Source organism: Abramis brama (assembly GCF_963993115.1).
Source record: "Abramis brama genome assembly, chromosome: 18".
Lineage (NCBI taxonomy): Eukaryota > Metazoa > Chordata > Actinopteri > Cypriniformes > Leuciscidae > Abramis > Abramis brama.
The window spans coordinates 9,714,327-9,735,993 of NC_139980.1; the positions used below are offsets into that span (position 1 = coordinate 9,714,327).

At 38.5% G+C, this 21,667-nt stretch overlaps 1 protein-coding gene across 1 annotated transcript in view; it reads right to left on the reverse strand.

Moving 5' to 3' along the window:
• The window catches only part of sh3rf1 (SH3 domain containing ring finger 1), a 51,855-nt gene that overhangs the window by 3,163 nt on the left and 27,025 nt on the right, over window positions 1-21,667 (reverse strand). Inside the window, exons 3-10 of the mRNA XM_084091222.1 lie at window positions 20,130-20,405; window positions 19,553-19,648; window positions 16,666-16,983; window positions 8,340-8,450; window positions 4,705-4,835; window positions 4,007-4,177; window positions 3,065-3,348; window positions 1,905-2,233 (exon numbers count right to left, since the gene is read on the reverse strand). Of these exons, the coding sequence (XP_083947348.1) occupies window positions 1,905-2,233; window positions 3,065-3,348; window positions 4,007-4,177; window positions 4,705-4,835; window positions 8,340-8,450; window positions 16,666-16,983; window positions 19,553-19,648; window positions 20,130-20,405 (1,716 nt within the window). The remainder of the gene's footprint in view (window positions 1-1,904; window positions 2,234-3,064; window positions 3,349-4,006; window positions 4,178-4,704; window positions 4,836-8,339; window positions 8,451-16,665; window positions 16,984-19,552; window positions 19,649-20,129; window positions 20,406-21,667) is intronic.

Below are 21,667 nucleotides of genomic sequence, written 5' to 3' on the forward strand. Positions count from 1 at the left end.
CGAACGCATCTCCAGAGCGCAAACGGATATGCTCCTGCTCGTGCGCTCGGATTCCACCATATCTTTATGTACACTGTACACAATAATAACCTTTTACATTGTAATCCTTTTGTTTGTAATATTTGGCATGTTTGTGTGCTGCTGCGCATCCCTGTGTTTTTAATAAGCAGAGTGTACACGTGTTGTGGACCCGCCTATAGGCTCACATTACTACCGCGCTCTTTAAATAACAAAAATAAATATTGTGCCATTGACTTTAGACCAGGTTTCAGTTGGTCAATGGCGCAGTCTATTTCAGTTGCCTCAAAATAGCAACGAGCCAACAATGCGCCTGAACACACCTCGTTTTCAGACCAGCATGCCCATATACGCACTGCATTTGCAATTTAAACAACGTGGCGCAGGACGTGAAAATGATAACTGCGTCGGGCTGAAACTAGAAAAAAACACTCGCGTCGCGCCTGGAGCTGCGTTGGGCCGGGTGTATGATAGGACCCCAAATGTGTTTCGACACACAGCATGGTTGTGCTTGTTCCAATCCCACATTTTCACTTCCTGTCATCTCTTAATCTTTCCTATCTGTCATAAAATATAAAAGACAAAAAGCCACAAAAAAAGTGGATGTGGAAAAAGTCTACTGCCATGACATTATCATACTAGTTTTATTTAATTAATTTTGTCGCTCTACTCTACATTATATTCATCACTTTTCTTCCTTTTCCTTTTTTCTACATCTTTATATCTTCTAGTACCACAGCTATCTAAAGCAAAAAGAAAAACATGCTTTGGGAAAAGAAGAGGTTTATAAAAGTGAACTATGAAGATTTGTGCGTCAGCTACACTGTACATGTAAGAGTAGTGAGAAATCTCCCAGAACACTGAGCCAAAGAACACTCAGGGTTGTGTCCTCAGGGTTCGCAACAGGCTAAATCATGAAAACAGCTCCATCCAGCTCAGCAAATGAGGTGAAACAGAGAGAATTTCTAATTGCCAAATGCCCTAATGCAGTACATTAAAGGGTTAGTTCACCCAAAAATGAAAATTCTGTCAGTAATTACTCACCCTCTCATGTTGTTCCAACCCCGTAAGACTTTCGTTTATCTTCGGAACACAAATTAAGATATTTTTGATTTTTGGGTGAACTAACCCTTTAAAATGATACAGATGGGGGGAAAATACAAAAGCAAGAAACCATTAAAAAATGCTGTAGAGGGATTCAGGAGACCATGATACCTACATTATTAGGAAAAGCTTTAAGTCGCGTTCACACTGCCAGCGACACGCAGCGTGTCAGTGAAGACTGTCAGTGGAGCTCACGCAACTGTCTCGACTGCAGGCAAGACAGAACAGAGTTCCGGAGCGATTTCACTGTTCTATATGATTTGACTGTAACTACATACATGGAAATAATAAAACGATGCATAGAAAAGAAACTGTTGACAGTCTTAGTGAGCTTGATTCATACATTAATAGTTTGAGTGTTGTAATTTTATGATGCAAATTTAGCACTGCTGCAGTTTCTCCTGCATTGTGTTGATTATTAGGGACAAGAACATTTATTATTTGTCAAATTTGAATGACATTTTAGTAATTTTTGACAGTATGAGTGAGTTTAATTTGTCAATTGAGCACTGCTGTGGTTAATATAACAACACTCTCCAACAGCATAATGTTACTTTTAATTCTTTTAAGCCTAAATCCTAGTCAAATTAGAATGATATCTTAGTTTTATATATCACTTGTGATTGTTCTGTCTATAGATATGGCAAGACGTGCAGTCTACCAGTAACATTAGAGTGACAGCACTAGGAACGCCCACAAGCAACTTCACAGTACAGAGACTAGTGACATACAGCGACAAAGTCGCTGGCGGTGTGAACGGGGCTTTAGTTCAATGGTCTTACCTTGCTGTCTTTATCCAATCTACAAGCAACACCATGGTTTGAGGCTGCACCCAGAGATTTTGTGCTGCCAGGGTTCACAGGAAGTGCTACCACAGAGACAGGTCTCATGACATCACCATCCAAAGAAGCAGCGCTAACATTAGGAGGGGTCAAGGAGGCGGCTGCACATCCCATAGCCACACCGATTCTGGCTGAGGAGGATCCCGGGCTGGAGCCGAGGACAGGTGAGGCCTGAAGAATCACAGCTGTGCTAGGAAGGTAGGCCACAGAATTGTGGGATTGGATGGGTGTCACTGCTGCCGTAGGCCGGTCCTGACAATGACTCACAGCTGGTGGGGAAAAAAGTGGAAAATGATTTATAGTTTTAATGATAAATTTGAATGTCCATGATAAAGAATATATATATATATATAAAAATGTAGTTCAAAACACATGCCAAGTTTTTAGAAATATACTATTTGTATTCATGTTGGTTTTACATGATTTTAAAAAATGTTCAAGAAAAGTATTAAAGGTGGGGTATGTGATTCTCTTTTTTGTCCATTTTTTCAAAATCACTTGAAATCCTATTCCTAACCCACTTACAGCCACTGAGTTAGAAGCACTGGAATGAAAATTAAGCAATTTAATCATCTGTGGAACGGGCAGGACTCGAAAAACTCCAGCCAATCATTTCCAAGACCACCTAGAATCATTGGACAGTAAGTTCGTCAATCAAACGGTCGTACCATACCCCCCTCCCCCCCATCCCCCTCTCTCCACATGAATGGGTGGAGTCAGGGCCAGCATTGGAGGAAAGAAGGTAGGACCATTTGAGTTGTGTATTTTCAAAATCTGCTGGCCGTTTTGCAAATCCCATACCCTACCTTTAATTTAGAGCATGTGAGTGTACACATTAAGTATTATTTGCTAAAAATAATATAAATGGCAAAACTACTTAAGGTTTTCTTTTTTTAAGAAATCATTTTTAAATGGAGCTTTTCTCTTCATTATGGTATCATTTTTTTATGCTTTATTCCCCCAAAAATATCAAGATGAATTTTAATTCAGAAATCAAAAACATGTTTGGAAACATCCATATCAGGAGCACATAGGTATGTTTTTGTATTAAAATTCTGAGTGGTGTTTATTATTAGGTGTGTGAGTGCATGTATTTCTACCTGTCCTGACCGCACTGCGTGCCTGGTTAACAGTCATCTGTGACGTCACATGCATGAGCACTTTGGGGTGCTGACCAGTGGGTATGTGTGCAGCTGTTACTACAGCAGCAGGCAGTGAGCAAGATGGGGTGGGATTGGGGCAGACTGGAAGGGGTTTGCTGGGGTCGACACTCCCCAGGGCAGCTCCAAGAGGAGCAGAGGAGGGGCTAACAATGGTGACGCCACGTCCAGCCTGGGAGCACAGGGTCAGGGGAACTTTTGGCTGACTGCTGCCAGAAACAGTCCTGCAGTAAAAGAGAAGTGTGAGGTTCAAGACCCTTTACACTGATTATGCAGATCTCTTTTTTTATGCAGATCTTATCCTGAATCTTTTGTCACAGCAATGCATTGAACATTTAAAGGGCTCTGTCTAGTTATATTCCTTTTTACGTCATAGGTCTGATAAGGAAAAACTAAATTTAATAAGAGTTGATATAGAAAAAAAGAAAAAAAGTTACATTTTGTAGACCTCTGTACATTGAATGGCTAATCACGATGAATGTTTTTCAGGTGATGCATTTTTATTTAATAAGTGAATGATAATGTCTGTAATTCTCATGCCTGCCACAAGGGAGTGCTGAGGTGAAAAAGAAACTTCATTGTCAGTTCATATCATGTCAGTTGCCAAAAAAATTATTGTGACTTGCCCCACATTTTACACTTTTTTTCAATTGTTAATCGACATTATGATTGATAAATTCTGTCAATAAACCGTACCTTTTATTGAACCCTGGAACATTCCTTAAACAATTCCATGTGTTAATGTGACCAGCTTAGATTTATCTGCAAGTGGTGTGTGCGCCTGAAGGATATAAACCACTGGAAAGCCAGAGGACAATCTAATCTTTCCTTAGCTTACAGGGTGTATGAGTGATAACGTACAAGTGTGTGTGTGTACCATACCTGTTGACAGGACTCATGTAGTTACCAGGGAACACTCCAATCTTGCCAGTGTGCATGGATGTTCCTTTAAACCAGCCGTCCTGACAGCGCTCCAGCACCAGAAACATCTCTCCCTTCCTCAATTCCAACTCATCTTCCTTACGGGGTGTGTAGGGAAACATCGCCACATACCTGAATACCACATACCATTTTTAATTAGTTTATCCTTTTTTATTATTAAAAAGTTTGCCTTACATGCAGTACTGCTGATCAAACAGGCATTGGCGCTGTTTCCACATGGCTATCATACATCACAATCTACTATCAATCTACATAATCTTAATTTCTAAGGACACCAAAAAGGCATGAAGACTGGAAATGGGAATGTCATGAGTAACAGGCATAAACATACTCCACTCGGGGCACTACGGTCGGATCCAACAGAAATCAGGTGTGTATAGTGCTGTGTTTAGTTAATATGAAGGCAAAAGGTGAAAGGCGTGGGCTCAGGGTTTAGGTTAAATCCCCAGAGACAAACCTAGTCCCCTTAGAGATGACCTCTGACCCCTCACCTGTGTGTTCAGTCACGCTCAGCTGGCATTGGGCAATAGCAGAGAGGTGAGTTAGAGTTGAAAGGACTCTCTCATACTCTCTCCAATAGCATGCACTATAAATTGAATTAACTTTGTATATTTAAAGTGTGTGGATGTTCTACTCACACTGTAGGTCTCTGACGGCCACTCTGGTCACCCACTGCAGGTGACGGCCTTTGACCAGCATTCAAGGCGGCAGCGCCCACAGCTGAGGACCGAGACTGAGGTGGAGGCGGAGGTGGAGGAGGAAGAGCATCCTGAAATAATCAAACACATCTTTTAATATATCACAACGCCTACTAAATTATGCATACCTAAGAAACAATGCATTTAAAGTAGCCTACATAAATTCTTGTTTTGAGCTACTTTAATTCTCATATCAGCCAATATTCATTGTATTTTGCCGATATATGCACTGTGCTTTCATATACATAACTCAGATTTATGTGTAGCAGGAAATTATGTCAGAGAGATTCCTAAAAGTTTGGACAATGACATTAAAACCATAATCCCACTGACTGTGACTTTCCAGCCTGTGTGTTGGTTGCTAACAAGCGGGGAGTTTGGCAGGTGTTGTGATTGGTGGATATCCAGCCTGGGCTACATGTCTGGCTGAAGACGGATAAATCGGTTCCATATGGACCAACGCACACACACATCTGCAAACAGACTTTATGAGCCCAGTGGCACCACTACAAAAGCAACTCTCACACTATAATGCTTGTTTTGTTGCTTTAAGCAAATTCTTTTTGTCAGTAAGATCTGTTCATTTTTAAGTTCTCTTACAGTGTATTTGTCTACTAATGCTCATCTAATTTGTTTTATGAATTCATTTGTCTTGTGTTGTTATTGCTTAATGTGGATTTACAGCAATTAGAAAACAACCGTCTTGCTCTCTGGTGCTTTTAAATCCCGTATGCGAGATATGAGAGGCAACTGATGCACACTAAGGCCACCATTACAAAAACAATGCGTTGAAAACAAAAGGAAACAGTACGCACATAGCACTGCACACACATCAATCTCAGAGAGCCATTAGTGTCCACCCTGAGGCCCACACAACTCCCTGAGAAGTGTGTGTGTGTGTGTGTGTGTGTGTTTGTATTGAGGGTGATCAGATGGCAAACTGTCCTCATTTAGAATTAGCACTTGAGTGTATGTGTATGCAAATATATGTAAGAATGAGAGAGAGATTATATTCTGCCTTGTTTATGTGTCTTTCCATTTTGATGAACTATGGTTTAAAAGTTTGGGGTCAGAAAGTTTTTTTTTAAAGGACACATTAAACTGATCAAAAATGACAGTAAAGACATATAATGTTACAAAAGATTTAGATTCCAAAGAGACGCAGTTTTTTTTTAAACTTTCTATTCATCAAAGAATCCTGGAAAAATTATATCACGGTTTACACAAAAATATTAAGCAGCAACAACTGTTTCCATCATTGATAATAATGAGCAGTGACATTTCACAACATTATTATTTTTTTACTGTATTTTTATTCAAATAAATGCAGCCTTTATGACTTTTCAAAAAAATCTTACCGAACACAAAGTTTTGAACAGCAGTGCACACTGTTAATGCTGAAACTGAGTAAAAGATTGTGTTGCATTCTTAACTAAGCACTCAGCTTTAATACTGTTTTGCTTTATATGGGATGAATTTAGAAACATAACATCTTAGAGAGAGTTTTTAGCTCACTGCTGGGTTTTAATGTGCTAATAGTCACACGCAAAAAAAAAAAAAAACCTAAGAGGCTGCATCTTTATATTCTTTTCCTTTAAAGCATTGTAGCAACAACCATCAAACCAGTCATTTAGTTCAAAAAAATCCACCGCCTCCAACAATAAACTTTAGGACAACTGCACTCAGAATCCAAATACTTCTTGCACCATAATCATTGCATTTTTATATAAAGATATTACCATGATAACTATAGAAAGTTTGGGGAAAAGATGTCAAAATTGGTCAAGATCGCTTAGGAACCATTATAATAAAAATATTAAAAATAATGATCAAACTGAAATGAATATGATCAATATTTTTATTGATGCGTATAAGAATGGGACTCACAAGAAACTGATATCAAGAATATTATTCAAGTATACAATCTTCTAAAAATCACTCTACATTATATGTGAAAGATAAATGGGAGAAGGAAACTAACATAATTTTATCTGATGAAGAGTGGTTAAACATTTGCAAAACACAGTATACTACCACCAGTTCAGGTCATTGGAGAGAATTCTCATGGAAGACTATCATAAGATTCTTTATTACTCCCAAAAGAAAATATTTACAGAATGGTAAACCAGAATCTGCATTCTGTTGGAGACAATGTAATACTTCTATGGCAGATTACTTTCACATATTCTGGAAATGTCCAATTATTCAACCTTTTTGGTTAGAGATAGTCACTGAAATAAAATTGATACTGGGATTCGAGACGGAGTACAGTTTCAGTACTATATATTTAGGAAATATACCAACTAATCTTAATACTCAAGACAAATACCTACTTAATGTATTATTAGTTGCGAGCAAAAAAACAATAACTAAGAAATGGCTGCACGAGAGTCCTCCAAAAAAAGATGAGTGGATAGAGATTGTAAGTCATATATATGATATGGAACAGCTGACCTTCTCTTTACGATTAAACATGGATAAATTTTACAAGTACTGGTCAAAATGGCTAATGTATAGGAGTAGGGATTGAGCATAAAGAGATATTGTGAGTGTAATGCAAATTATTATTTTTATTTTATTTATTCTTTTCTCATTTACATTTAATTGGTAATACTATATCTGAGAGACTCTCCACCCTTTTCTTTCTTTTTTTCTTTCTTTTTTTCAGTATGTAAAATACTTTTCCAATGAAAACATTCTGTATTTGTATGTTGTATGATGGGACTTTGAACCTTTTATTGACTTGAAAGGACAATTACAATTATTCTCCAGATATTATTATAAGGGAAGGAGGGGGGAAGGGAGGAAGAAGGGGAGGGAAGAGAGAAGAAAAGAAGAAGAGAAGGAAAAGTTCTTTCTCTCTCCTCTCACTACTCTGAGACTACTGGGAGAGTAACCCCGGATTTGACATTAACACTTTATGAATAACATAATTGCATGTTATACCCCTAGTGACCTGTTTGTTCTGTTCTTTTGTGTTCTACCAAAAAACATATAAAACAATAAAAAAGAAAAGTTGAAAAAAAAAAAAAAATTGGTCAAGATCATCTTTAACTCATGGATGTTGTCAATACCAGTATATTGCAACACCCCTGCTTTCTCAGTTTCATTCTGTATTTGAACAGAAGAACGCATCTTGTGTGAATGCCCCTAAAGAAAATCTATTTAAAAAACATCAAATTTTGCACATCCCTAGTTTTTACCATAGCACTAGAGAGCAGATAGATGCTTAACTTACTTTAAATGCTTTACTTACTTTCTAACTTAGTTACTTTAAACCTAAATCTTTTCAAAAGTAATCATAACCTGAACTTTCTAAAACTTTGCTTTAAAAAAAAGCTTAACGATTCTGTTAATTCACCAGTTATCGGTCAAAACAGAAAATCTTGAAATGGCGAACATCGGCCACTTATTTGGCCTGGCTTATACATCAAGTAGCATTGAGTAATAGGGTTGCGTGTGAATACTGATGTACAGACAGGGTGACTTCATATATACAGGTCAGAAGAATGTGATATGAGTAAATGATAGGATGATGAAGATTTTTTACATACTAAGTAAATTTATAGACTCACCACTGGAATAGAGGCATAGCTGGTTTCTGGGGGAAATGTGAAAACTGTCGCTGTGGTGACAGGACTGCTTGGTGGAGGAGTAACAATGAGTCCTGTTGTGCAAATGTGAACCTAAGAGAAGACAAATGAGAAGAAATGACAAGTTAATCAACCTTTCCTAAACCATTCCCACTCCTGTATCATCAAGCAAGTGGAAGCACGCTATGAGACACTGAAATTCTGCTCAAGGGACGACACAGAAAGGCATATAAGCGAGAGAAATTTGGGCAGATAGCCACACACGTATGTGCACCCGATGACTGTTTAGACAAGTAAACTTTAATGCAACTAGACATCTTCTAGGATGCATGTCGGCCTGACTCTACATTTGTAGTTCATGCCTGAAATCAATCCACCTCAAGAACACTGATGGCCTAAAAATGTCATGACCAATGAGAACTTGCCTTTGGTGAACTTAAGCATGTGTCAAAAATACTTTGATTCTGATTGGTCAGCTGGGAGTGCATGGGTGAACAAACTGATTATTGATTGGTTGACAGAGAGCATATGAAATATTTAGAAGGTTTCTAAAGATTTCCATTTCAAATAAATGCTGTTCTTTTGAATTTTTTATTCATCAAAACTAACTTAAGCATCTTTTGAATGATCAACTTATAAGAGTCAACTGTCAGCAATACAAAGCAAGTTATTTTTGTATAGCAGATGTTTTAAATGCTGAGATGAACTTCAATTTCTCCCTGTCGGTTGTCTCTAGTCAGTGGTCAATCACATGGCATGTTTCCAAAACCAACAGCCCATAAAACAAAGATAGCACTCTTCAGGTTACATACTTTCAAGGGGTCATAAGCCACCTGAGCAACTGCCACTGAGTCTCTAGCTATTTTAATTCTCCTTCTAACAAGAGGTCATAAATGAGAGAAAAAAAAAAAAAAAAGCTTTATACCCAGACTTTGTCAGAAAACATTAATACATGAATGGACCACCTAGGGCAGCTACAAGTGAAGTATCATGTATACATTATATTAAGTCCTCAGATGTTGGGATCACAGGGCTTCATACAGAACCTTCATAAATAAACTTTGAGAAAACATCTGAGACACACTACAAACAAGCGAGAATAAAACAGATTTGTAGGTTCAAAGGGATGTGCTGCAGAAATTTTCTGTTGTGACATATCTATATCAAGTCCTGAGCGAATTATGTGCTCTTTTTGAGTGAAACCACTTCATGTGTGCTGTGTGCTTCAGCAAATCAGTCACAAGAGTCTTCAGACAGACAATATAGAACATCCACAAAAAAAGAAAAATCTGCTCCTTTTGTCTTAAGTTATTTAGAGAAGAGCTCAAAATAGTCCTCATCAAAAAATAGACACGGACATAATTATACAGAAATGTGCAATTTATTTTCAAGTTCGATTTAATTTCCTGTTCTTTCATTCTCCCTGTGCCTGAGGGAAATGCAACTGTTCTGCATATTGTATGTCTTGAGGTGGCATTTGTCATTAATGACATGGCTTTTTCTCCCTTCTTCACCTCAGGTCCAGATTTAGATCTGTACATCTCACTTCGTGACCTGAATGATCCCTAGCCAATTAAGCCCAAACTACAGGCTTCTCCGGGTTAGCCTCTTCTAAATTAATTACAGGTAATGAAATGGGCATGAGAGAAGGCCAAACCATTTCAAATCTGCAAGAACTGACACTGCTCTCCACACTAAAGGAAGAAAGATGGACTGTTGTGTGTGCATATAATAAGAGTATTAAGAGACTTAAAGCTGTTATAAAACTGAAGTAGTGAAAGATAATTTCTTCCATATCCTCACATACATCCAATGGAAAAGGATTTTCAAAAAGTAAAAGAATGTTGGTCAGGGCCTTGGTTCTATCTATCATTTTTATCCGAACAATTGGAAAAGTCCGGCATGTCTCACCAGAGAGACTAGTGTTGTTTCACTGGAAGCTAATCAGACAAGGTTAAAATATTTTCAGAAAATTTCACCTGCACAGAAAATAGGGTGAATTTTCATTTCATGCCAACTTTAAAACTCTTAAAGGTGCAGTATTACCCCTTTTCCACCAAGGCAGTGCTGGTGCGTGTTCTTTGTGTTTCGACAACCAAAGAACCGGTTCTCGGCCAGGAAAATTGGTTCCAAAGCGGCACCAACTCTTTGCTGGACTAGAACCGTTCTTTAACCACGTCATGCTTACGTCGGGGGCCGGGGGCGGGGTTATTGTCGAACTTCTTCTCGAGCATAATCGCCGTCTATAGTAATCCAGACGAGCAGCACAAATGTGTTCTAAACGTCTTCTTCTGACCCCAATATAGGATCGCGAAGCAAGGAGAAACATTTGCAGAAAGACAATGTAGTCCAACATTGTAATTGTTATGTTTGAATTTGGCGCAAGCGTTTCTAGGAAAGCTAAGACGTAGCCTATGGCAACGTACACAGTGATATAACGACGTCGTTCGCTGGGCTCTCTAGTCAGTGGAAAAACAAACAAGTTCTGAGAAGGTTCGCAAGTTGAACCAACTTTGAACCAGCACCAGTTCTGAACCAGTTCTTTTTTGGTGGAAAAGGGGTATATGTAATATTGACAGCTAGTGGTTGAAATAGGTACTGCAGTCCTAATTCAAAATATTGGGAGAGGGTTGTTTCTCCCGCCTCCTCCTCCTCAGACTTGACGCTCACGTGGGTTTCCAGATTGAGGACGCAACAGGAATGAGCGCAATTCACAATTGAAGACGTCGAGCTTTACACTGTAAGTTGATGAGTTGATTTATCCGTGTTTTAATCTGGTCATAGAGCTTTTTGTGGATGCCGAGGCTTTTAAGGTCGGGTAGAATCTGCAATCATTGATCCAGTTCGTTTGCTGGTTTCCATGGCTGAAATACACTGTTTTATGGAAACTGGGGTGTTGAAACACTATTGGGTAAATTGGCAGTGGGCGGAATCACAGAGGAAAACAAAAACAGACATTCCGACACCGAACGCACATTTCAAAGTAGAATAACTGGCTGTAGCATGGTTTTTCAGAGAAACGAGTATGTAAATTTAGCATGTTTCCTAAATATCTGAAACATTATGGTATTTTTATGCTTTAGTATAGTCAAAAAAAATTACATATAGCACCTTTAAAAAAATGAATGTCACAAAAACTGCTCTATTACATAAAATATAAAATCAAGTGGCATACAAAAAAAGCATTTTTCAGAACTAACTTTAGCAGAACGTGTCCAATTTTCTTTTGTCGTTTTGAACAGTATATCTTCTGCATGAGTGTGTTGAGCTGGGAGCTAAAGCCGAATGTTTTCTCCACAGAGATCTCAAAAAGAGTAAGTGCTAGAGGAGTGTGTTGAAGTACATGAGAATCTCTGTGTGTGCGCATCACTGCAAACATCATATCTGCCTGCCACAGGCCTGCTCAGCTTCAGGGAACATCAGCTCTCAAGTTGCACCCTACAGGTTAGATTGTACAAGGTACTGAGTGAGTCAATGTGTGGGATATGAACAATCTGGAGGGCACACAAGCTCTCACAAATACTGTGTTATTCTCGTTGACAACACTTCCTGCAGGTGAGAATGACCTCAGCAACTGCCGATTGGATAAAATAAGCCAACAGCTGGATGATAGCACAGCTGCGTACAGGCCTGCATTTCCACAATGCTGAAATCATGCAAATTAACTTTGCCAAATACTTTTTTTCTTACAAGGACCCTATTGTAATTCAACCCCAAAATTTATGAGATTAAAGGGTTAGTTCACCCAAAAATTACAATTCTGTCATCATTTACTTGCTCCCATGATGTTCCACATCTTTTTTAAGTAAGAAAGACTTCTTCTGTGGAACATAAAAATAAGACATTTTGAAGAATGTTTAATATTGGAGCCCACTGACTTCCATTGTATGGACAACAAAACATTTCTCAAAACATTTTCTGCAGAAGAAAGAAAGCCATGTGGTTTTGGAACGAAATGAGAGTAGGTCAACGATGACAGAATTTTCATTTTAGGGTGAACAATCATTAAGGGTCTGAGCAATTAACTCATTTTGTACTTTTTTTTTACCACATATATCCCTTTGTTACAGAAAGTTGAGAGACTTTCTTGTTGGTAATGTGGCTTTTCTCATGAATATTAATTAGACTAATAATTAATTATTTAATGATTGAATTTTAACATTTTGATAAATAAATAATCTATGTGACGTATTGATATCTAGTACTTGTCCTGTTTTTAATTTCCGAGTCATAACTGGAATGCAAAAAATTAACATTACAATTAGAAAAAAAAAGTAATTAAAAAATTCTATTGAGTTGTCAATTTTCGAGCCGAAAGAGCAATCATTCTTGCTGACCTATTCAAGTGTGCTCAAATGAACTTGTGACATATTCATTTGATAACTTCATTCCTACATCATGGGGTCAGTGGCTCAGCAAAGTGTGATGCATATCTGCATGTCTAGGACGATACTCAAAACTTTGGTTTAAAGGTTTTATAAGTTATAATAAAAGTTATATTAGGGCAGATTTAAGTCAGTAAATTTATATCAGTAATTTTGCAGTTTGTGACTTTTTTTGTGAGCTGCAAAATTGGAGGGGACGTCTGAGAACTGTGTGCTGAAGAGAACATTGTTGCTTTCGTTTTTTGCCACTAATGACAGCCGCAATGACCACTCAGCAAAACATTAAAACACACACTAACGAAATGAAAACTCCTGCTCGGTAATTATAGAAGCATCCCTGCTGTGTTTTATAATGCAGTGGGGACAAAATCAGCTGTGGTAAAAAGTGAATGTAAAAGCGCCTATCATTCTTTCTCTCTTTTTTATCACTTCAAATATCCTCATCCTTCTAAATGGCCTTTTCCCTCCGTTTTTTCCTTTCTCTCTTTCCCTCAAACCAGAATTATACGAGAAAGCAATAAGTCTGTGGTTCATATATTCCAAATGTGTCACAAAAATCGTGTAAATCGATACATCACTCTCATAAGAGGGCATAACTGCTGCCACAAAGGAGGGGGATCACTTTACAGGCTCAAACAAGCTTTTATGAGATCTGGAGTGTCTGGATAATTATTAGCGCTAAAACGCCTAGATAGGAATGTTAAAAAGAGCGTGAGAGGAAAAACGTGGCCATGCAAGAGAGGGACAAAAAGGGAGAGGGAATGAGAGAGATGATATCGATATTCATAATACTAGATGACATAAAAACAACAGATCAGTTGTCATTGTGTTTTGCTGTAGTGCAGTTGCCTGACAACATTACTGATGAAAAAACAAAAAGAGAGCAAGTATGATGAGGGGGAAAAAAATTAATGGAACAATATGCTGCAAGTCTGCAAAGGTAAAGGAAAAACTAGGACAAAAACACCAATTATAGACTCATAAACAGACTGTAGATGATAAATATTCTGGTTACGCATACAGGAAATGGACTGGTGTCTTGTGTAAATATACTCACTAGGTGTGAGCACAAAACACTGTGCTGGTTTCATATTAACACACGATGACGAATTCTGTCGCTTGAGAAAGCGTCTCACGTTCTTAAAGCGTTAACACATGTTCGCTAAGGCCACCACACATGCTTCCTCATTCCATCTGCACCAAGTATTCACTCTCATAAAACTGAATTGGGGTCATCTTTCACAACACCCCGTCTCAACAGTTCCTTTATGAACACGAAAATGGATCCAGAAGCATACAGACAGGCCGAAACTAAAACGAAAGGGGTATAGTGTGTCTTCTGTTGTGTTCAGTGTTTTGTCCCACAGAAGAGGACTCCAGAGGGGTTCGCAGATAGGTGATGACATTAATGGAACAAAGATCATGGAGGAAAAGAATCCAGTTACCAGTGGGATTCTTACACATGCTTATAACTTCAACTGCAAGGAAAGTCTTTAATATGAGAAGCAAGAATTTCTTCATCCTACTTCCACTTCAGGTTGAATCTCTGACTGTTTCTGGTCGCTGCAACTAGGGGTGCCAGGTCTGTTAGAAATACTTTCTTGTGTTTGTATACCGTCACAAACTTTACCAATTATGTGCCAAAATAAAAAGAAGGGAACAATAAATGAAGTTTACAAGTCTACAAAATATTACACACTATCGTCCTAAGGTTGTGTTACTCTTATACTCATCAAGGCTGCATTTATTTGATTAAAAATACAGTAAAAAACATAACATTGTGAAATACTACTACAATAAAAACTTCTTTTTTTTTTATTTCCTGATGACGAGGCTGAATTTTCAGCATCATTACTCCAGTGTCTTTAGTGTCACGACACACACACACATACCGTGTAAGAGCATATATGTGTGTGTGTGTGTGTGTGTGTGTGTGTGTGTGTGTGTGTGTGTGTGTGTGTGTGTGTATATATATATATATATATATATATATATATACATATATACATATATACACACACACACACATATATACACACACATATATACATACACATACACTATATATATATATATATAGCACATATACATGTGCTCTTACATGGTTTAACAGGGCAATTTTTTATTTATTTATTTTTGAACGGAAAATAAATTCTAAATCATTAACTGAAATTACAGCTTTGTCCGTAGCACCGTTACAAAGGCATTTTTGAATGTTTCCAGACTATTTTAATGTTCATGTACACTAGTTTTGCTATTTTATTAATGTCAGGAAAGACTAAGCTAGGCCATGGATCTGACTGTTACATTTTAAGTGGTCTTTTTAAGTAGAGGGGGAAAAGCCACATTCCGGGAAATTTCCTAGAACTCCCCCCACCCACCCCAGAACATCACATGAAATGACAAGTCTGTCTGCCATCTCCTTAGAGACAGCATTGCTCGGCAACCAGTGGAACAGCTGTGAGTGACTGTCATTCCAGGGTTGCTGCGGTAACCTCTGCGAGCGAGTGGTGGGAGTGTTTGATGTGGTGGAGCGCTGTCACGCATCAGTGCTCTCAAACGCTCGGACAGCATGTTGGACAGTGTGGAATGAGAGGGAGTAACTGCTGACAGAACAGGAGAGAACAGTAAGCTGCGGTGGACAAGCATCAGAGCTCTGGAGTGTGGGTGGGATGCCTGACTCGATGCTCATTTTCCTTCCCCTTCAAGCTATTATTTGAAGTTATTTGGCAAATTTACCAATTGGTAGCAATTTTAGAGCAACATACAAAAGTGCACAGATCACCTTTAAAGAGATATTGTGGGCAATTGGATATAGCGCAGCATATTTTAAAATTAAGGATTTTAAGTTTGTCGATTGTATCTCCAGTAACTATACCTGTCCGCATTCATTTCACATGGAGCGAACGTCACGCACATGTTCATGCAGGTTACAATTTTAAAAATATAGTGGCGATATATCGGTCGACCAACTGAGTTTCAGCTTGTGTTTATTGACTTTTTTTTAGTTCTTACATTAAATATTTCAAATATATTTACCAAAAATGATTTGTTGGAATAATAGTTTCTCTGGAAAATAAAATAAATCATGTCAGAGTAAGTATATACATACAGTTCTTAAAATTAAAGTTTTTAAAGAAATTAATACTTTTATTCAGCAAGGTCACATTAAATTGATCAAAAGTTATAGTATCCATTTCAAATAAATGCTGTTCACTGTTTCCACAAAAATATTAAGCAGCTATTAAGCAACTGTTTTAAACATTGATAATAATAAGAAATGCTTTCTGAGCACCAAATCGGCATTAGAATGATTTCTGAAGGATCATGTGACACTGAAGACTGGAGTAATGATGCTGAAAAATCAGCTTTGCCATCACAGGAATAAATTACATTTTAACATATATTAAAATAGAAAACTAATAAATCTTGGCCTATATCACCAGCCCTACAATAAATTATTTTTTTATGATACAAAATATACTAACAGTACCATAATCAAACATACCAACAACAGTGATATCTAATGAAGATAACGACAGACAATTAATATCTCCTCCCAGAATATGATAAAGTCTTGTTGTTTTAGGTGTGTGTGTGTGCATGTGAACTTTTCAGGCTGTGTAACCATGGCCACAGCTGAGAAGCTCATCCTCAGTGAGAGATGATGTCCTTACCTCCACTCAGTATGAGTCCTAATCTATATATAACATGGAGAGAGGAAGAGTGGATGAGGAACAGAACATTTAGAGGTCAGCTTCCGTCATGCTGGAATAATAATCGGGTTTTCTCATTATCTTCCTCTCCTTTCTATCCTGCACATCCATCCTCTGTTTCCCCATCACCAAATCTCTCCATCCATCACGAGGCTATATGGTGGTCTGATATGCTGCATGAGTGCCAATCCATCCATCATCTCTCACCTGTGAAGGTGCGCTGGAGGACAGGCCTCCGCTGAGCTCTCCGATCCGGGCCGCAGCTGTGGGGTTGGAGGAGCTGATCAGAACCGGCCCGCTGATCTCCATGGAGTGTCTCTGAGGTGGAGGGGCCAGGCAAGGCTTATGGGACATAGTTAGGGAGGTGAAGGAGTGTCGCTTTTTACTATTCTTCTTCTCCCCAGTAGCTTTCTGGGAGCCGTTGGCCTGGGGGCCTGTGGAAGAGGACGATGGCCCTTCACTGGAGTCTCCTCCACCTTCAGATGGCTTGTCCAGTTCTATGAGCTGTCGAGCTGCACTGTTAAACTGAAAGTAGAAGAGAGAGTAAACAGAAATAATACTTTACTCCACATGCTATTATTATTGTACCTAATTTTGGCCTTTTGGAAAAGTTGAGAGCCAGATTCAACCAACAGTGCCCCTATGAGCACCAAGGCTCAATATGTCACATAAATTAACTGCTAGGCCACAGTTCTCACACTTTATTTATATGTAATCTAACGAGGAGTTGTAGAGAATGAAAGAAACAGGAGTACACAGAAAGGTACAACTAAAAAAGAGGACAGAGATTGTGATGAATCTTTAAAGTCGGCATGAAACAGAAGTTGCTATAGTCTTTTCTTCCCTATTGTGACATATCCAAGTAAAACCAAGAATGTAAACTGGGATTTGAATTTGTCCTTCAGGAATTCGTAGGAAGTCCCTACAAAGTACTTAAAGTGGGCTTTATGTAATAAATGAACCCCCACCCCCCTTCTGATCTGAAAATCGACCCATGACTCAAAAACCGCAATATGATCTGAACCGTGAGTTTTTTGATCTGTTGCACCACTAGTAAAAAGTGATGGAAAAGTTCAAAGACTCGATGGTGTACAGTATGTGGGGTGGTGGGAGTGATGTGATGGGACTGCAGGCCATGTCTGATTTCATGTGAAACTGAAATCAAAGGCATACAAGCAGAGAGTCTCCAGCTAATGACAGAGTAACACACATTGCCCCGAGAAACTCACTCTGCGCAAATGAGAGAAGCCAATCAGACCACTCATATGAAGAACCCTGCACTCTGAATTCAGCTGATCTAGGTCATAAGGATTGATTAAACGCTGCTATAGATAGTGAATACAGGCGTAGAGTGCTAAGTGCATTCTTCGAATATATTCATTTATTCAAACAATCTGATTTGTAAAAGTATTCATAAATGAAACCATATGAGTACATTGGCGAGAAATTAGACCTCATGCTCAAAACAGCAGGAGTGGAATCAGCATAGATATACACTACCAGTCAAAAGTGTGGAAACACGCTTGATGTTTCTCATGACTTTACAAACCCTTTTGATCTCAAGGCTTACAGTAAAATGCTTGAAATAAGTTTCATAGGCAAACATAAATTGTGCCTACATATGAATTTCTTTACTAAACTAAAATTTTAATAAAAAACAAAATTGAAATACATGAGTTTGACCGCCTAGAGAAGGAAAAGCAGTCGATAAGTGTCCAGCAAACTTCAAAAATATTTAAAAAGCATTCCAGGATGCACCTCAAAGTTAGCTCAGATAATGACCAGTGTGTGCAGAGCTGTAATCTAAGCAAAGGATAGTGACAAAGAAAAAGCTAAAATAATGATAATAAAAAGATAATATAATAATAATAATAATAATAATAATAAAAAACATTTGATTATAAATAAATATAATTAAATATTTTGGGTCACTTCTAAACAATGAAAAAAAATAAAAAAATAAAATAATAATAATAATGAATTGACTAGTAGGGCAAATTATATTAGACCCAAAGCTACAGCAAATCCTAGAATCAAAAACAATAAAGGGCTGCAACTTGCATGAACTCACCAAGCATGAATGGTAATATAATGTAATAACTTCAAGATCAGCTCATCATAACTTAGTGCTGACCTTGCAAACTCAGGTAGACATTAAAGTCTCCATACATGACGGCCACTAAGAGACACATGCCTGATTCCATTTCAAAGTCACTTTGAAAACATAAATTTACGGTGGCAGGTGACATGGGAACAGAAAAACCTTTTCTCCCTTTTACTCTATCTCAAGTACCTGAGTGAATGTCACTTTTGATGTCACTGGTATCAGAGATTACTTTCTCAAAAGCATTCACTTGGAAAAAGTCTGGTTTAGTGAAAATTGCCAAGGCTTTTGTGTAAGCTCGAAGCCTCCGCCCCTCTTTTCCCTCGTCCTCTCGCTCCGAACGAGAGAGATGCATTTCAAGAAGAAGCTATTTTTGAATGTCTTTTGATGGTTATTTTTTCCCACAGGTTAGACACGTGGCTGGCAGAGCGCACGCTGGCTCTGCCAGGGTTCATAAAGGTTGTTGTCTATGTTTATGGGAGTAAAGATGTGAAGTGTTTTGAGAACTGAGATGCTGCGACTTTCAGGAGCACACATGAAGTTGGCCACGATAATTGGGGCCATTCTTGTTTGAGGTTGAGTGATTAAAGAGAGCAGTGTTTTAAGATTGTGCATGTCTGATAAAGAGACACACAAGGCTGTTGGTGTTTTGAGATTGGAGTCTGATGAGGCTGATGAGAATTCAATACAGCTCAAATAATTAGCACCAATTTGAGAGCTCTCTGAGATCTGCATGCTTAAAGAGCTGTGCGTTTCAACAAGACCAGAAACAAAGAAATGGCGGGGATGAAAAACTGGCCAAATGAACAGGATGTGACAAAAATGGCAACAACTAATACTTTTGAAAGTAAACTCTTTAAAGGGTGGAGAATAGTTTGAAGGTTTCCAAGACTAAAGTCGTGCTGAAGAGTACAACATCTAAATATAAAAACATTAAATGTGAAAATGTCAGGAAACAATGACAGTTTTAAATGCACTGATATGACTCACCTCTACATAAGATATGGGGAAGATGCCAATCTTATCTCCCAGCATGCCTTCCGCCCAGTTCTCGTCCACACGACGAATCACAGTAAGAATATCATCCTGAGGGCAGACGGAATAAAACCGGTTCCATTCAGCCACAAGCCTTCACAGCAATTTGTTAAAAAGTTCATAATAAATGTGCAACTCGAAGGCATGAATGAAAGCCAGGCTTTTTTCTTTTTTTTCTTTTTTTTACAAAAATCTATCCAAAACACAAACAGCAAGAGGGTAACTTGCACACTTATGTTGTAAGCAGAAGAAAATGTTTCTTTTTGTCTCTGCAACATTATAGCAGTGCTGTTCGTTCACCCTTAAAATTAGTCACTATTTGTTTTCACTAGTGGAACATATAAAAGGAGAAATTCTGAAGAATGCTCATGCTTCTTTTTCCATTCAAACTAAGAATATCTAATGCATTAACTGATTCTAATGAATTGACTTGTAAAGTGCTACCATATTTCTTTATGTACTTGTAGATGGGTGTGTGTATTTGAATGGGAGAGTAAAGACTAATGTCGAAGTCTTTACAAATGTTGAGCACCTTTGAGAATGGCAAGCAGTCCTTGTCAGCCTCCTTGTCTTTCAGCTCAAAGTCATACAGGGCCTTGCATTGAGGAGGCGGCTGTGGGAGAGGTTTGATGACCTGGACAAAGTTGGTGGGGAAGAATCCATGAACTCCGCCCATCTCTCCATGGTACCAGTTTTCATCCACCTGCCGGCGCAGGATGATGATGTCACCCTTGCTGAACTTGAGATCTCCGGGTTCTTTGCCATCATAGTTGTATAAGGCCTTGGCACAGGGTAGCTGAGGTACTCCCTGTAGTAAAGAGAAATACAGGAGGAGGATTACTAAAAGTGAAAGTTCAGGGTATCCAAAGTAACTTGGATTCATGGATAATGCAAGATCAGCACTCAAAAGCACATTCATTTTTCAAACTCATAGGACAGGCGAAGGGTGACCATGATAACCACAGCCAGCTTTCATAGAGCGTGACCATGTGTGGAGTGGAGGAGTGTAAAGTGAAAACAGGGATTCTATAATAAACCCTTCGCTGCAAGTTTTTTAAAACATATACACTGCTATCTTTGGAGCCTTTCACACACTATCCTTAACATTGACATCTTCAAATGAAAAGAAATAAAGAACCACATAAATAGTCTTTGCTCAGAGCTATACACAAAGTCAAAATGCTAACATAAGCTCAATGATAGCTTTTGTGCTGTATAAGAGTGATAAGTCTGTCTGGCTTCTCTTTCAGCCTGGCCTTGTTGCCTTCTGCCTTGTCTCTCTGTTTGACTGTGCCGGGCTGCTTTTTCTGTCTTCCTTGCACCGTTTGTGTTGCTTAACTTACTGACTGCCTCCTTGTCTGACAATCCCAAAATACCCTGGGATATGCCAATGGATTCAAAATGTTGTGGGGCAAGCCCATTTATCAATGTGTGTGGAGTTTTATGGTGCAGAACCAGTCGTCTGGAACCGGTCAAAGCTCCTTTCAAGCCTGACAATGATCCACAGCCAGAAAGAGGGAGGAGGAGGCAGACGCAGTCCTGCTCAACTGAATGAGCCCTTTTCAGGCAAACTGTTCAAGAGAGAGGCCCTCTGTCCAAGAGGACCCCCTCCAACCACCCAGCATAAAGCGCAATGGGCTTCCTCCACTGTAGCATGCATCTCATGCCCATAGTGAGGAGAATGATAATCACAACACCAATAACAAAGAGAATCAGAAAATAACCATGAAAGACATAAAGGTATTGGAAAGGTATAGGCATAAGTACTGTCCCCCTTTACTTAACATACACACAAACTGTAAGAATATGACTAATACTGACAAATAAACAGTAGGCCTATGAGGTAAAGCTTTTAAATAGCAGTCCCAAACTAGTTTTTGTTAATACAATTGGTATAAGCCACCACAGTCATTAAAAAATAAACAAAATATCCCAAAGTGAAAATAAAATGGCATTTTGGGGTTATGGAAACCCCACACAATACTAAAAAGAACTGTTAATGAAACATGGAAACTGAGGTGAGAGACTTTTTATTTCAGCGTACACTTACGTCACTGTCAGTTCCTATTG